The sequence below is a fragment of the Nerophis ophidion genome, linkage group LG03 (assembly GCF_033978795.1).
Source record: "Nerophis ophidion isolate RoL-2023_Sa linkage group LG03, RoL_Noph_v1.0, whole genome shotgun sequence".
NCBI lineage: Eukaryota > Metazoa > Chordata > Actinopteri > Syngnathiformes > Syngnathidae > Nerophis > Nerophis ophidion.
This window is the reverse complement of record NC_084613.1, coordinates 33,345,628-33,362,475: the sequence shown is the minus strand read 5'-3', so window position 1 is coordinate 33,362,475 and position 16,848 is coordinate 33,345,628. Positions and strand designations below refer to the sequence as shown.

The 16,848-nt window shown below is 39.6% G+C and overlaps 1 protein-coding gene across 5 annotated transcripts in view; it reads left to right on the top strand.

The window, feature by feature from the left end:
• Positions 1-16,848, top strand: part of slc4a11 (solute carrier family 4 member 11) — a 303,990-nt gene that overhangs the window by 230,740 nt on the left and 56,402 nt on the right. For all 5 annotated transcript variants that reach the window (XM_061894871.1, XM_061894875.1, XM_061894874.1 and 2 more), the window contains 2 exons: positions 1,833-1,958; positions 10,509-10,622. In XM_061894871.1, coding sequence (XP_061750855.1) covers positions 1,833-1,958; positions 10,509-10,622 — 240 coding nt within the window. The remainder of the gene's footprint in view (positions 1-1,832; positions 1,959-10,508; positions 10,623-16,848) is intronic.

Sequence of the window (16,848 nt, the reverse complement as noted above, 5' to 3'; positions counted from 1 at the left end):
AGGGTGATGGGTCAAATGCAGAGACTAATTTTGCCACAACTAGTGTGTGTGACAATCATTCGTACTTTAACTTTAACTGTACTATCTACGGACATATTGTTAGCTGTAAACAATATTTGTTTACTTCTTTTAATTGAAATGTTGCTACTTTCCCCGCCACTGTTCTGCTGCGCTATGCTAGTTTTCATTAGAGGCCAATTTTTAAAGGGGACAGATTATGCAAAACCAACTTTGATAACCCTGTTTTTGCGTATTTGGCATTCCAACATTTTTTTATCAAAACACAGAGGCATGGCGGGGATATTTATTTTAAAAAAAATCTTGCCTTCCCTCATACAGTGGGGTAAGAAAGTATTTAGTCAGCCACCGAATGTGCAAGTTCTCCCACTTAAAATGATGACAGAGGTCTGTAATTTTCATCATAGGTACACTTCAACTGTGAGAGACAGAATGTAAAAAAAATCCAGGAATTCACATTGTAGGAATTTTAAATAATTTGTTTGTAGCTGAGATAGGCGCCAGCGCCCCCCGCGACCCCGAAAGGGAATAAGCGGTAGAAAATGGATGGATGGATGGATGTTTGTAAATTATGGTGGAAAATAAGTATTTGGTCAACCATTCTAAGCTCTCACTGATGGAAGGAGGTTTTGGCTCAAAATCTCAGGATACATGGTCCCATTCATTCTTTCCTTAGCAAGGATCAATCGTCCTGTCCCCTTAGCTGAAAAACAGCCCCAAAGCATGATGTTTCCACCCTCATACTTCACAGTAGGTGTGGTGTTCTTGGGATGCAACTCAGTATTCTTCTTCCTCCAAACACGACGAGTTGAGTTTATACCAAAAAGTTCTATTTTGGTTTCATCTGACCACATGACATTCTCCCGATCCTCTGCTGTATCATCCATGTGCTCTCTGGCAAACTTCAGACGGGCCTGGACATGCACTGGCTTAAGCAGGGGCACACGTCTGTTACTGCAGGATTTGATTCCCTGTGGGCATAGTGTGTTACTGATGGTAACCTTTGTTACTTTGGTCCCAGCTCTCTGCAGGTCATTCACCAGGTTCCCCCGTGTGGTTCTGGGATTTTTGCTCACCGTTCTCATGATCATTTTGACCCCACGGGATGAGATCTTGCATGGAGTCTCAGATCGAGGGAGATTATCATTGGTCTTGTATGTCTTCCATTTTCTGATAATTTCTCCCACAGTTGATTTTTTTCACACCAAGCTGCTTGCTTATTGTAGATTCACTCTTCCCAGTCTGGTGCAGGTCTACAATTCTTTTCCTGGTGTCCTTCGACAGCTCTTTGGTCTTGGTCATAGTGGAGTTTGGAGTCTGACTGTCTGAGGCTGTGGACAGGTGTCTTTTATACAGATAACAAGTTCAAACAAGTGCCATTAATACAGGTAACGAGTGGAGGACAGAAGAGCTTCTTAAAGAAGAAGTTACAGGTCTGTGAGAGCCAGAGATCTTCCTTGCCTGAAGTGACCAAATACAAATTTTCCACCTTAATTTACAAATAAATTCTTTAAAATTCCTACAATGTGAATTCCTGGATTTTTTTTTTCACATTCTGTCTCTCACAGTTGAAGTGTACCTATGATGAAAATTACAGACCTCTGTCATCATTTTAAGTGGGAGAACTTGCACAATCGGTGGCTGACTAAATACTTTTTTGCCCCACTGTACTTCCTCTAAACGAGCCCTGGTTTTTAATTTAGGGGAAAGGAATCATAATGTGATCGCTTAAGTTAGCGTTGGCAACAGAGCGTTTGCTGTGACACCGAGTTGTTAGCGTTACTTGCTGTGCTTGTGTCTGTCCCCCCCTGCAGGTATTGTTGGTAATAACAAGACACTGCTGAAGTACATGACCACCGCCATCTTCCTCTACATTGCCATCCTGCTGCCCGCCATCGCTTTCGGCTCGCTCAACGACGAGAGCACGCGTGGCGAGATCGGTATGACTGCATCTTATCATTACATATTATCTTTTCGGGGGTTGGTGGGGGGGAATATGTACAACCAAACTGCTTGACTGCTAAAAAAAAAAAAATACGTCCTGCAGGGGACAGTCAGAAAATGTTTCGTTGCTTAAAGGTTGACTAAAGTTAGAAATTCGTACCTAAGAACATGGCCGCCAGGGTGGAGATGAAAATCAAGTCAGCGTAAGAGGGATTCATTTGCATTTCAAAAACTCCACCTCTTACAATGGATCCTTTTAGGAGGCAGCCAAAAAGTGCCTTGAAAAATGAAGTGTGACAAAAATAAAAATAAATCGTAATACCACCCTTTTCAACCTACAATTGATTTTCTTCCGACTCCTCCCCTACAGTGCGAAGATAACATTTTCCTCTTACTTAAAAGGGGCAGTTCACCCCAAAATCTTACAAATAAACATAAAATAACCTCACAAAAATAATTTTCTATTCAGCCTCTTAACCTACAATATTAAAATTACTATGTAGTACATCAACTACAAATACAAATTCAACTATAGTTTTTTTAAATGCAACTTTGCCAAGCTCTTTCACTTCAGAAAACATCAATCCTGGAGCAGTGCCTCGCAATTTAACAGACTTAATTGTTTCAAATAGGGAACTTTTAATGCGCTTTTTAAAAAATGGTATGGCTCACCCTAATTTACCCCGACAACAGAGGGAAATGACACAACACGACCACAGTGAAAGTCTCGAAGCGTCACAAGTGAGTGTTCGTTCCAGTACAGTGTTACAGCCTTATTCCAAAACAGAATAAACTTGTGTTTGTCCTCAAAATTCGGCACACAATACCGCATAATGACAATGTGAAAACGTTTTTTTTTTACAAATTTTGCAAATTTATTAAAAATAAAATACTAAGAAATCACACATACATGAGTATTTACAGCCTCTGCCACAAAGTTCAAACTGTTTAAACTCATCACCCTTGAGATGTTCCTACAGTTTACTTTGAGTCCACCTGGGCTGAAATTGTGGCATTGTATTCAAAAAGACTTGAGGCTGTAATTGCTGGCTAACGTGCACCAACTAAGTACTGAGAAATGGCTGTGAATACTTATGTACTGTATTTTTAGGGACTGTAGAGCGCACTGGTATATTACCCACCCCCACTAAATTTAGAAAGAAAAAAATAATACATATATTAGCTGCACCGGACTATATGTCACAGATAAATATATGTTGTGTTATTTACGGATAAATATTCTGTATATGTTTATTTATATACCTTAATTGTTTACAAACGGTGTCTGTAACACGGCAATAAAACGGCCGATCAAACAAAACAGAATTCATCATCATGGACCCAATAACTCTGGAAGCTAGTTCTCCAATCAGTTACTCAGACTCAATAACTCCTCCGTGATGTTTTGGTAAATACACTGAGGAATTTGTGAAACTGAAACAACACAAAAAAGAATGCCATTGTAAATTAATACTAACACAGACACTCATAAACGTGGTAGCATTTAAGCTATTGGTTACGAGGCTAGCTTTATTACATTGCAATAGCACGTACAAATATGCATGAAAACACTCCTGCAGACATGAACATGGGACGCTTTAGCAAGTGTGAATTGTTTTAGTTATATTGTAGAACTTACAAACGTTGCCTGGAGTGATGAATGACAAATCCTTTCGAGCAAAAACGCTATGGACGGTTTTACTTCCGGTCTCAAGGCACTGAAGCAGGAAGTGCTTTTCAGTGAGCAAACTCTTCCAAAAGATGACGCTACGGCACAAGCAATAACCCACCATTGTAGTGTCTCTGCTAGGGGTTTGATGAAAACTATTGAACATAAAATTTTATGGGCAAATCCTTAAATTAGTCCCCCTGTTTCAACCACAAGGTTCAAAGCGTAGGAAAAAAGTAGCGGAATTTACGGTACATGTGATTTCTTTGTTTTTTACTTCTAATATATTAGCAAAATAATAACACTTTTTGCATTGTCATTGTGTGGGGTATTGTGTGCAGAATTGAGGCAAAAAATGTAGTAGGCTGTAACATAAAGTGTGTAAAAAGTGAAGCGCTGTGAATACTGTGTAACAATATACTGTACTGTTGCACCAGATGAAGCTCCGTGGGTACAAAGGCTAAGTATTTGACCAAAACAAAAGTCAAGTCAGCTCCCATCGATTATTGAATACACAAAGCATGATTTGCATCAACTAAAGACACCACTGCGTATAAAATGATGCACCACGTAAAATACTAAATACAGCTTGAAATACAAATCGAAACTGGCCAGGAAGAAATACAAAACCTTTAAAAAAAATCTTATATTTGTTTTAGTTTTGTCCATTTGACCAAAATGAATGCCGCTTCAGCACTAAGGAGAGCACCTGGCTGTTTTTTTTTTTTGTTTTGTTGAAGTTTTGTGACAGGGAGCGTTTCACAGTGTGGTGGACGCCACATAGTTCTTCTGCCGTGAGTTGATCTGCATCTGAACAATGTTTGGCTTCAAGAAAGAGCAGACACATCGAGAAGGTTCCTTTTTGAGCAACACTTTTTGTGTGACCCTCGCAGCGTCTGACGTTCCACGTCACCTCCGCGTAAGACGGAAAAATGACAAAACTTTACCAGTATGGACTTGCAGGGGATGGATTTGTTACCGGTATTTTTACGAGCTGCTTTGGCTTTTTTTTTCAGCTGTACAGGTCAAAACGTTCTCCTTTTCTCCACGGCTCGTTCTCATGCTGCTTGTGCTGATGACCTGATTCGTCTTGTTTCTGTTGGTGGGCGTGTTGGATTGACATGACTAAACAGCCCGCCCCTCACCGATTAGCACCATTTCAAAAACTCAACTGGCGGGACGTGTGAGAACCAGGCTTGTACGGTATACCAGTCTAGTATTGTATCGCGGTACTAATGAATCAAAAACAGTACTACAGTATATATATATATATATATATTTTTTTTTAACATGCATGACGGCGCGTTTTCACGTCATGACATTGCTGGTTTTACGAGCAGAGGAGCATGTTAGGGAGCGCACAATCACGTAGTACTTACAAGCAGAGAGAGTGTGCAGACCAGGGGTCCCCAAACTTTTTGACCTGGGGACCGCATTGGGTTAAAGTAGTTAGGCTGGGGGCCAGGCCATATATATAGATATATTCCGAGCACGATGATGTCACGTCATCGATTGGAAAATGAATTTTTAGACAATATGATTTGTCTGAGCGGCGAGGAGACTCTAAAAGAGTAACAAGCGGTAGAAATGGATTAGAAAGGACAGATTATTATTTTTTTTAACTATTTTTTTTTAACTTGGGACTTACCGCGGGCCGGCTCTCGAACGCTGGCGGGCCGGATCTTGCCCGCGGGCGGTAGTTTGGGGACCACTGTTGTAGACAGAAAAGGGGGAATGATTAAAAACTAAAAGTAAAGGTGAAGTTATAACACTGAAACGCCCTCAGGAAGAGGTGCTTTCAGACATGGCTAGCTAGACATCAGCTAAGGGGCATCTGCAATCGGCAGTGTTTTAGCTACCTCTAAATCTCTAATCCTTGCTTCCATGGTGACAAATAAAGTATGTTTCTTACAAGTAGCATTATCACTGGAAGTTGAGTAATAGCAAAACATGCTTCACTACACACTGCAGGAGGATACAAAAAGCTAGCCGCCTGGATGTAAACAAAAGCCATGGGTGGATCTACACCTGACATCCACTGTAATGATACCAAGTACAATAGCGCATCTCATCGATACTACTATGATTACATTAATATTTTTTATCATCACAAAATCTTTTTTTCTTTTTTTTTTAAATGCATCTTATTGTCAGGCTTAGTTTGTGACGAACCCCAAGATGCAGAGACGGTGGCAGGCATTAAATAGGAAAACATGATTTAATTAAAATACTAGAACAAGTACAAATTAAAAGGTACTAACAAAAGGCGCGCACGAGGCGGATAACAAACTTGGCTCTGAACAAACAAACTGGAAGCAGGGAACAAAAGACAGTAAGCTACAAGCAGCTACCGAATATAACTTGCCGCTACGCTGCAATGACACGACCAGTAGGAACGACAAGTAGAAATGACATTGACACGGCACCACACGACACAACAATAATCCAGCTCTGACTGGAGGAGAAAACAGGTCTAAATAGGAGCGGGCTGATTGACACCAGTTGTGGCCAGGTGCCAATCAGCCGCAGCTGAGGGGACACAGCACTCAGGGAGACAAACAGGAAACTGAACCAAAATAAGAGCGCTGACAGGAACTAAAGACAGGAAATACTACACACACACAGAGGAAAAACTAAAACACAACCAAACTGTCAGGGGCAAGTCTGACACGTATGTTAATAAACTCAGGAAATATGTCCCTGGACACAGAAGGACTTTGAATATGACCAATGTATGATCCTGTAACGACTTCGTATCGGATCGGTACCTAAATTTGTGGTATCATCCAAAGCTTATGTAAAGTATCAAACAACAGAAGAACAAGTGATTATTACATTTTAACAGAAGTGTAGATAGAACATGTTAAAACAGAAAATAAGCAGATATTAACATGTTAATATCTGTAAGCAGATATTAACATGTTAATATGTTTAAGCAAGACTTTTTGTTTAAATAAAGCCAATAATGCCATTTTTTTTTTGTGGTCCCCTATATTTATAAATGTACCAAAAAGTATCGAAACACATTTTGGTACCGGTACTAAAATATTGGAATCTGGACAACCCCCAGTGAGAAGTAATAAAAGTGCGTATTGGACATCTTGGTCAGCTTTTGTTAAGTTAAAATTAAAATACCAATGATCGTCACACACACACGATGTGTGGTGAAATTTGTCCTCTGCATTTGACCCATCCCCTTGATCAACCCCTGGGAAGTGAGGAGAGCAGTGAGCAACAGCAGTGCCGCGCCCGGGGATTATTTATGAGGCAATGGGTCCCATTTTTTTTATAGTCTTTGGTATGACTCGGCCGGGGTTTGAACTCACAACATACCAATCTCTGGGCGGACACTCTAACCACTAGGCCACTGAGTAGGATTCCAAGTTTTTTGGTTGGATTGGTCGAATTGCACGATTGACAAACCAATAGGGCTGTGAGTCTCTGGGCACCACACAATTTCATTCTTCATTCTTTGTGGTAACAATTCTTGATTGATAATTGATTTTTGATTCAAAGTCAATACTTTTTCATAACATTGGGTGCCAGTTCTATGAAGAACTACCGTATTTTTTGGACTATAAATCGCGACTTATGTGTGAAATTATCAACACATTAGCGCAAAATATCGAATAATATTATTTAGCTCATTCACGTAAGAGACTAGACGTATAAGATTTCATCAGATTTAGCAATTAGGAGTGACAGATTGCTTGGTAAATGTATAGCATGTTCTACAAACCCAGTTTCCATATGAGTTGGGAAATTTTGTTAGATGTAAATATAAACGGAATACAATGATTTGCAAATCATTTCAACCCATATTCAGTTGAATATGCTACAAAGACAACATATTTGATGTTCAAACTGATAAACTTTTTTTTTTTGCAAATCATTAACTTTAGAATTAGATGCCAGCAACACGTTACAAAGAAGTTGGGAAAGGTGGCAATAAATACTAATTAAGTTGAGAAATGCTCATCAAACACTTATTTGGAACATCCCACAGGTGTGCAGGCTAATTGGGAACAGGTGGGTGCCATGATTGAGTATAAAAGCAGCTTCCATGAAATGTTAAGTAATTCACAAACAAGGATGGGGCGAGGGTCACCACTTTGTAAGCAATTTGTCGAACAGTTTTAGAACAACATTTCTCAACAAGCTATTGCAAGGAATTTTACCATCTACGGTCCGTAAAATCATCAAAAGGTTCAGAGAATCTGGAGAAATCACTGCACGTAAGCCATGATATTATGGACCTTTGATCATTCAGGCAAAAACCGACATCAGTGTGTAAAGGATATCACCACATGGGCTCAGGAACACTTCATAAAACCACTGTCAGTAACTACAGTTGGGCGCTACATCTGTAAGTGCAAGTTAAAACTCTACTATGCAAAGCAAAAGCCATTTATCAACAGCACCTAAGAACGCCGCCGGCTTGGCTGGGCCCGAGCTCATCTAAGATGGACTGATGTAAAGTAGAAAAGTGTTCTGTGGTCTGACGAGTCGACATTCCAAATTATATTTGGAAACTGGACTTGGTGTCCTCCAGAACAAAGAGGAAAATAACCATCCGGATTGTTCTAGGCGCAAAGTTCAAAAGCCAGCATCTGTGATGGTATGGGGGTGTATTAGTGCCCAAGGCATGGGTAACTTACACATCTGTGAAGGCACCATTAATGCTGAATGGTCCATACAGGTTTTGGAGCAACATATGTTGTCATCCAAGCTTCGTTATCATAGACGCCCCTGCTTATTTCAGAAAAAAAATGGCAAGACACGTGTTAGAACAGCATGGCTTGATAGTAAAAGAGTGTGGGTACTTTCCTGGCCCGCCTGCAGTCCAGAAATGTCTCCAATCGAAAATGTGTGGCGCATTATAAAGCGTAAAATACGACAGCGGAGACCCGGTACTGTTGAACGACTGACGCTCTACATAAAACAAGAATGGGAGAGTATTCCACTTTCAAAGCTTCAACAATTAGTTTCCTCAGTTCACAAACGTTTATTGAGTGTTGTTAAAAGAAAAGGTGATGTAACACAGTGGTGAACATGTCCTTTCCCAACTACTTTGGCACGTGTTGCAGCCATGAAATTCTAAGTTAGTTATTATTTGCAAAAAAAAAAAAAAGTTTATGAGTTTGAACATCAAATATCTTGTCTTTGTAGTGCATTCAACTGAATATGGGGTGAAAAGAATTTGCAAATCATTGTATTCCGTTTATTTTTACATCTGACACATTTTCCCAACTCATATTGAAACGGGGTTTGTATATGTTATAGTATTTGAATGACTCTTACCATAATATGTTACGTTAACATACCAGGCACCTTCTCAGTTGGTTATTTGTGCGTCATATAACGTACACTTATTCAGCCTGTTCATTATTCTTTATTTATTTTAAATTGCCTTTCAAATGTATATTCTTGGTGTGGGGTTTTATCAAATACATTTCCCCCAAAAATGCGACTTATACTCCAGTGCGACTTATATATGTTGTTTTTTTTCCTTCTTTATTATGCATTTTCGGCAGGTGCGACTTATATTTTGGAGCGACGTATACTCCGAAAAATACGGTACTTTCCGCCTCAAAATAAATAAACGGCTCTGATAGATGTCTTTATTACTTCAAATAAATGACTGCTATCGTGGCAGAAGCTGCAAAGCAATAACAAAAAGACAAGTTAGAGGAGACAAAAGTAAGAAAAATGGAGACTACCCGGATAAAAGGACAGTCAAGGATCAACGTTGGCCCGGCTTTCACTCGATGGCGTGAGCTCAAATGCGAGGAGGGATTTTGTCTCTGTTCCTGCTGGACTAGTAAGTACCTTTTGATGCTGAAATCAAAATGATCATGCTAATGTTAGCAACCGGAAATTAGCTTGATAGCAATAGATAGCCACCATCTTGATAGTTTGCAGTTGATAGATGTAAAGTTTGAGTAAAATATGTTGGTTCCTACTGTGGAAAGATGAGTAATGCATCACCGTGGTATTATTGTGTTTCTGACGATTTATGCGCTGGTTGGTGCTCAGGGGAAAATGTGGTCTTCTTTCTTGCAAAACACTACCATTTTGTCCACAGGCGCCGTCAAAGTCAACCAAAACTGAAAGTTCTTAAGTGGGGCTGTAATTTTGTATTTTTTTAATCGATATTTGATTGTTATTTTTTTAATTGATTAAGAATCGTTTCAAATTTTTTAAAAAATTGACACCCCTACAAAGCATTATAGGAATAATACAGCGTTAGCCAGGCTGATGTAAAAAAGTTAACCCAAACACAATTTTAAAGAATGTTCATATGAAGGAAGTTTTTTATTAGTCACACTCCATGGAGGCGATAATAGTCTTGGATTTGGGTCAAAATACAACAAGTAGTTAATTATAAGACTATGACTAAAGTTTTGTTTGCTAGCAGGATCATGCCGGATTTCCATCAAACTTTGTGCAAAAGGTGCTACAAATCTTACACAATGTGGATCCAGATCCAGATTAACACGTGCGCTCTGGTGCTGGTCTGAATTGCTAAACTGTCGTCGTTTTTTGAACCGCCGCCGCGTTTAATTAGATGTTTTTGTTTTGAACAGCGATGTTAGCGGCTGCTGGCATCACAACAAGTTTGGGAGATGGGCTGGAAAATGTTCTGCCTGAAGCAGCAGCAAACACATGCAAACACACACAAACAAACACACATTACACACACGCAAACGCTGCCAGCGTGACACATCCTTGGTTTTAAGGAATGGGAAGAAAATGCGAGCACGCGTTGATTTTTACAGCTGAATGTTACGAAATGTGAATCGAGGTCTTTCGGCCATGTGCTTCCTGTCCAACATTACGATTTGACCTTCCATTTTTTTAATATCCCTGTGTGCAGATGTGCGGAAGACCATCATCGGACAAAGCATCGGCGGTGTCGTCTACTCGCTATTTGCTGGTTCTCCTCTGGTCATCCCCTTGACGACAGCCCCCCTCGCCATCTTCATCAGTGGTACGTCATAAGTGTTTTTTTCTCTGAAAATAGTCTGTTTCCTTGCAGAAAATATTTAGGTTAGGTTAATGGCTATGCTTTTGAGCAGGTAGTCCAACCCCCCAATGTGTTATGTTTCCTGTGTCAGGAAAACCGCAACAAATAGGGCCATATGAATCCCCGTCCTACTGTACTTCTAGGGTAGGGGTGTCCAAACTACCGCCCCGCGAGCCAAGCATGAGTTTTAAAAAGGAATCTTACCCACAGGGAAATTGCATTCATTTTATTAGTCTGACAATTTGATGCTGCTGTTATGTCACCAACTAGTGGACAAGGTGAGTTATTCAGGAACTTTAAATAGTCTCTGAAAGGCTATAAGTGTAGCATTTCCTTATATGACCCAATGCAGACAACCTTCCCTAGTCATGGTGCAAAAAAATATATATATATATATAACCAACACAAAATGTCACAGAACATTCTACAATTATAGAAAATTCGAAATTACACCCATTTAAATCCATTACAAAGCATGACAAATGCAAAACATTCTCCACACTTATCCATGTTTGGCACATTTTAGCTGCTTGATCTTTCTGGTAAATTATAAAACATTAAGGTCGTCACGGAAGTAAACAAGGTAGGGGTCAAACTTTCACATACTCTTAATATCCAATTATTTTAAGCATTTATCCATTATATTATATATTATATATACAGCCTGCATGTAAAGTACAGTTACTTTACATGCAATTTTCGGCCTTGGGCCAAATTTTTTTAGCCCAGTGCGGCCCCTTAGTGAACATTTTTGGACACTCGTGTTCTATGTGAACAATAAACAACACCCAAGTTAACAAGTAACTTGTAATCAACGTGTAATCATCAACAACAACAATATATGAGCCTGGATGGAGATTTCAGACACCGCTTGATTGATGTGGACACGCAAGCAACAATTTACTAGCGTAGTATTATTTATAGACAGGAGACAAAGACTGCGTTTTCGAAAAGACCAAGGGACTAAAGGACCACTGTTTCACCAATTCATGTTATCATTTAAAAAAAGTTGAATATCTGAATATTTAGGGTTTTAACCTGGATTACTGTAAAATCTGGACTGTAAGACGCTACTTTTCTTTTTATAAAACCGCGAGGCTCATGTACGGATTGTTCTTGACTTACCGCCGTAATACAAGAAGTTTAGCAAAAAAAACAATCAAATACACTGAGAAGGTGTTTCATTGTTTTGTGCTATGGTGTCATCTTTTGGACGGATTAGCTCACCGCAAGTGCTGCATGTGTCCTTCAATTTAGTGCTTTCAGCCGGAAGTAGAAGTGCCGTTGGACAGCGTTTCTCCTTGCATGGATTCGTCATGCGTAACTCCAAGCTACATTTGTAAGATCTACAATATAACTAAAACAATTCACACTTACTAAAGCGTCCCATGTGTGATGTCTGTGGGAGTGTTTTCATGCATATTTAGATGTGCTATCGTAATGTAATGACACTAGCATTGTTAGCATTAGCTACTATGCTGACACGTTTAAGAGTATCTTTGTTCGTATTGTTCATTTACAATGGCATTCTTTTTTATTGTTTCAGTTTCACAAATTCCTCAGTAAATTCATCAAAACGTCACCGAGGAGTTACTGAGTCTGTTTAGCTGATTGGAGACCTAGCTTTCGGAGCTCGTGGGTCCATGACCATGACTTCTGTTTTGTTTGATTTGCCATTTTACAGACACTGTTTGCAAACAACTAAGTTATGTGAATAAACATTTACAAAATAATACTGTGTAAAAAACTAATTTCACAACGTATGTATATTTGGTGCGGCTAATATATGGAAAAATAGCCTGTTAACTTATTTTGTTGCGGATGAACAATGGCAATTCAATCAAGATGGGGAGGTTTGTTGGTGCTGACTCTAATATAATAATTACAACGCTCGCTTTTATTTTAAATGTTGATCCGAAATCAGGGGAGATCTTTCACGTTTAGCTAGCAGGAGGGGTTGGAGCTATTTTTAATTGCTCACGGTGGTCTCAGAACGTAACCCCCATGAATAAGCTTGGTGTTTATATTATATATCTCATTTCTGTAACAGTCTGAGCTAGGGTTGTACAGTATACTGGTATTGGTATAGTACTGCGATACTAATCCATCTTATTCGGTACTATACCGCCTCTAAAAAAGTACCGGTCCCCGATCCTGTAATGACTTGGTATATCGCATTGATACCTAAATTTGTAGTTTAATCCAAAAATAATGTAAAGCATCCAAAGAGCAGAAGAATAAATTATTATTACATTTTAACAGAAGTGTAGATAGAACATGTTAAAAAAGAAAGTAAGCAGATATTAACAGTAAATGAACAAGTGGATTAATAATTCATTTTCTACCACTTGTCCTTAATAGTTTTGACTAAATAATAGAATGGAAAATTATACAATAAAGCTAAATTAAGATCCTTTTTTTGCTTACTTACTACTAAAAGACAAGTTGTCTTGTATGTTCACTATTTTACTTAAAGACAAACTTGCAATACGAAACATATTTTTAATGTATCGTAATATTTTTTGTTAAAAAAAGGCAATAATGCAATTTTTTTTGTGGTCCCCTCTATTTGGAAAAGTATCAAAGTCCCGAAAATTACCAAAATATTGGTACCGAGACAACACTAATCTGAGTTTGAAAAAACAAGTCAGAATGGAGTTTAAGAGCACAAGTATTATTTTGATGTTGTTGTTTTTTTCTTTATGATCTTGGAAAAGCGTCGCTACAGGGAAAATTCCAGCTGGACAAAACTCCAAATTCAACCATCCTTAAGGACGTCCCAAATAACATCCATACCATGGCACCTTTTTGGTACTCGTCAATTACGCTTTTGAAGTGGCATTGGGTACCAAAAAGGATGGAGTTTGACACATTCTAATTTGAAATTTTAAGTCCGCTTACCAATGACCACTTTTTGACACTCCACAAAATGTTGAGAGCTGGAAACATCATGGTACAGTTGGTAACGGCGTATTTTTGCCTCATCCTTCACTTTAACGTGAGTGAAGACTGCAAAGACACTGCACTACCAACCCAATAAAACGAGAAAGAGATGATACAGTATTACATGCTCACGGATGCTACCTGGTTGTTGTTTGAGCACACTCCAGCTGGCCCTGGATAGTCCCACTCCTTAATGCTTCAGTCACATGCAGGATTCTCACAGGAATGAGGCAAAACTACAGTGTTACCTACCGTATGTCCAAATCATTTAAAGAGTCCAATAACGTATTTAAGATGTTTTATCAATTATTGTTTCCTCTGGCGCTGCTATGCTATGTCTTTTAGGTGACTGTTTCTGGTGTGGGATTTATGACTAGCAGGTTGTTGATCAAAATAACTCATTTTATTGATATAGCGCTTTTAAAAGGTACTTCAAGACAATTTCAACATGTTTTATCTACACTTATTTTAAAATGTAATAATCAGTTATTCTTCTGTTGTTTGATACTTTACATTCATTTTGGATGATACCACAAATTTAGGTATCGACTTGTTACCAAATAGTTACAGGATTATACATTGGTCATAATTAAAGTTCTCCTGTGTCCAGTAACGTATTTCTGGAAATTTATAAACAATAAAAAAATGACAAAAGACATAGTGATAATAAAACAAAAATCTGCTATAATGATTGTACTATAGACTTATACTAGTCTTGTACTTAGTATCGTTACAGTGATTTATGTGTAGACCCAACCCTCGGCATTTGTTTTTATTCAGGGGTGCTAGCTTTCTGTTAGCGGTGAGCTATTGTATCCTCCTATGGCGTGTAGGGAAGCATGTTTAGCCAGTCCTCGTCCTGCGGGGATGATACTTGCGAGAAACATAGTTTATTGGAAGCGAGGATTAGTGATTTAGAAGTAGCTGAAACACAACCGACTCCGGATGGACTGCGCTTGAATCTTTAGAGCTTCATCCTTATTGTTTTTAAGCCAAAATGCGTGCAATCTTTCTGTCTCTAGGCTGTGTCTGCTTGTAAGTACTCCATGTATTTTATAGAGGCAGTATAGTACCGTTTTAATTCATTAATACCGCTGTACATTATTAGTACCAGTACAACCCTAAATAGATGTTTTGTCCAGGTTTAAACAGATGGGTTTTCAACAGTGATGACCGCAGTGTTCCGTCTGGCGTACACTTGGCTCTCGATTGCAAGTCTGTATTAAGTAATTGGACAATGTTTGGACCTGGCAGCGCCATTCACCGCCAATAGGGACAGAATCACCCCTACATGGGGTTGCACACTGCACTGTAGCTTAGCGGTATCCACATGGACACCACCCAACCTCATGCATCACATTCCCACAAAGCTGCTAAATCAACATAAGTGGACAAAGAATACGAAGGAAACAGAGAGAAGGGTAAGCCGGCTAATGGCCGATCGCGCCAGAGAAAGACTACCGACAAAGCAATCTGTTCTGAAACAATGGCAATAAAAACTATTCTGATTCTGATTCTTTTACTGAAAGTTGGCTTTCTGAGGATGTGGACTCTCTTCTGAATGGGTTTTAATTAGAGATGTCCGATAATGGCTTTTTTTGCAGATATTCCGATATTGTCCAACTCTTAATTACCAATTCCGATATCAACCAATACCGATATATACAGTCATGGAATTAACACGTTATTATGCCTAGTTTTGTTGTGATGCCCCGCTGGATGCATTAAACAATGTAACAAGGTTTTCCAAAATAAATCAACTCAAGTTATGAAAAAAATGCCAAAATAGCACTGCCATATTTATTATTGAAGTCACAAAGTGCATTATTTTTTGAACATGCCTCAAAACAGCAGCTTGGAATTTGGGACATGCTCTCCCTGAGAGAGCCTGAGTAGGTTGAGGTGGTAGGGGGGAGTGGGAGGGGTGTATTATAGTGTCCCGGAAAAGTTAGTGCTGCAAGGGTTTCTGGGTATTTGTTCTGTTGTGTTACGGTGCGGATCGTCTCCCGAAATGTTTTTGTCATTCTTTAGTGTGGGTTCATAGTGTGGCGCATATTTGTAACAGTGTTAAAGTTGTTTTTACGGCCACCCTTAGTGTGACCTGTATGGCTGTGACCAAGTATGCTTGGCATTCACTTGTGTGTGTGAAAAGCTGCAGGTATTATGTGACTGGGCATGTACACAAAGGAAGTGCCTTTAAGGTTTATTGGCGCTCTCTACTTTTCCCTACGTCCGTGTACACAGCAGCGTTTTAAAAAGTCATAAATGTTGCTTTTTAAAACTGATACCAATACCGATAATTTTGAAACCGATCATTTCCGATATTACATTTTAGCATTTATCGGACGATAATATCGGCAGTCCGATATTATGAATTATATTTATATATTTATATAAATATATTTTTTATATAAATATAATATAAATATATATATATTTATAATTTATATTATATTTATATATTATCGGATATCCCTATGTTTAATTTCATACGTTCTGGCAGGAATGCAGCCAAAACACGGAAGGAACGGGTGTCAAACCTCCTAGTTAGGAGACTCAGAGCTTCTCAGAATGATGACTGCCCCCTCCCCCAACTACCTGAGACCCCCCCAGTGTGTCTGTCTGCAGAACAGGTGAATGCACAGCTAAATAAGTTACGAACAGGCAAGGCCGCGAGCCCCAGGGTGCTCAAAGCCTGCGCCTCACAGCTGTGTGGTGTGCTCCAGCACATCTTCAACATGAGCCTTAGGCTGCAGAAAGTCCCCACACAGTGGAAAACCTCATGCGTGGTCCCCATCCCCAAGTGCACGCGACCCAGCACGTCAAAGGACTACAGGCCGGTGGCTCTAACCTCCCATATTATGAAGACCATGGAGAGGTTGGTCCTGGAACAACTCCGCCTTACAGTCAAGCCCCACCTGGACCCACTCCAATTCTCCTACCAGCCACGAGTGGGAGTGGAGGACGCAGTCATCTACCTTCTTAACCGAGCCCACACCCACCTGGACAAGCCTGCGAGCAGTGTGAGGGTCATGTTTTTTTACTTCTCCAGTGCTTTCGATACTATACGGCCTGGGCTATAGGGCGTGAAGTTGGAGAAGATGCAGGTGGAGGCCCCCTTGGTGTCCTGGGTTGTAGATTACCTGAATTACAGAACACAGTACGTTTGACTGCCTGACAGGCTGGTCAGCAACACCGGGGCCCCACAAGGCACAGTCCTCTCCCCCTTCCTCTTCACCATTTACAC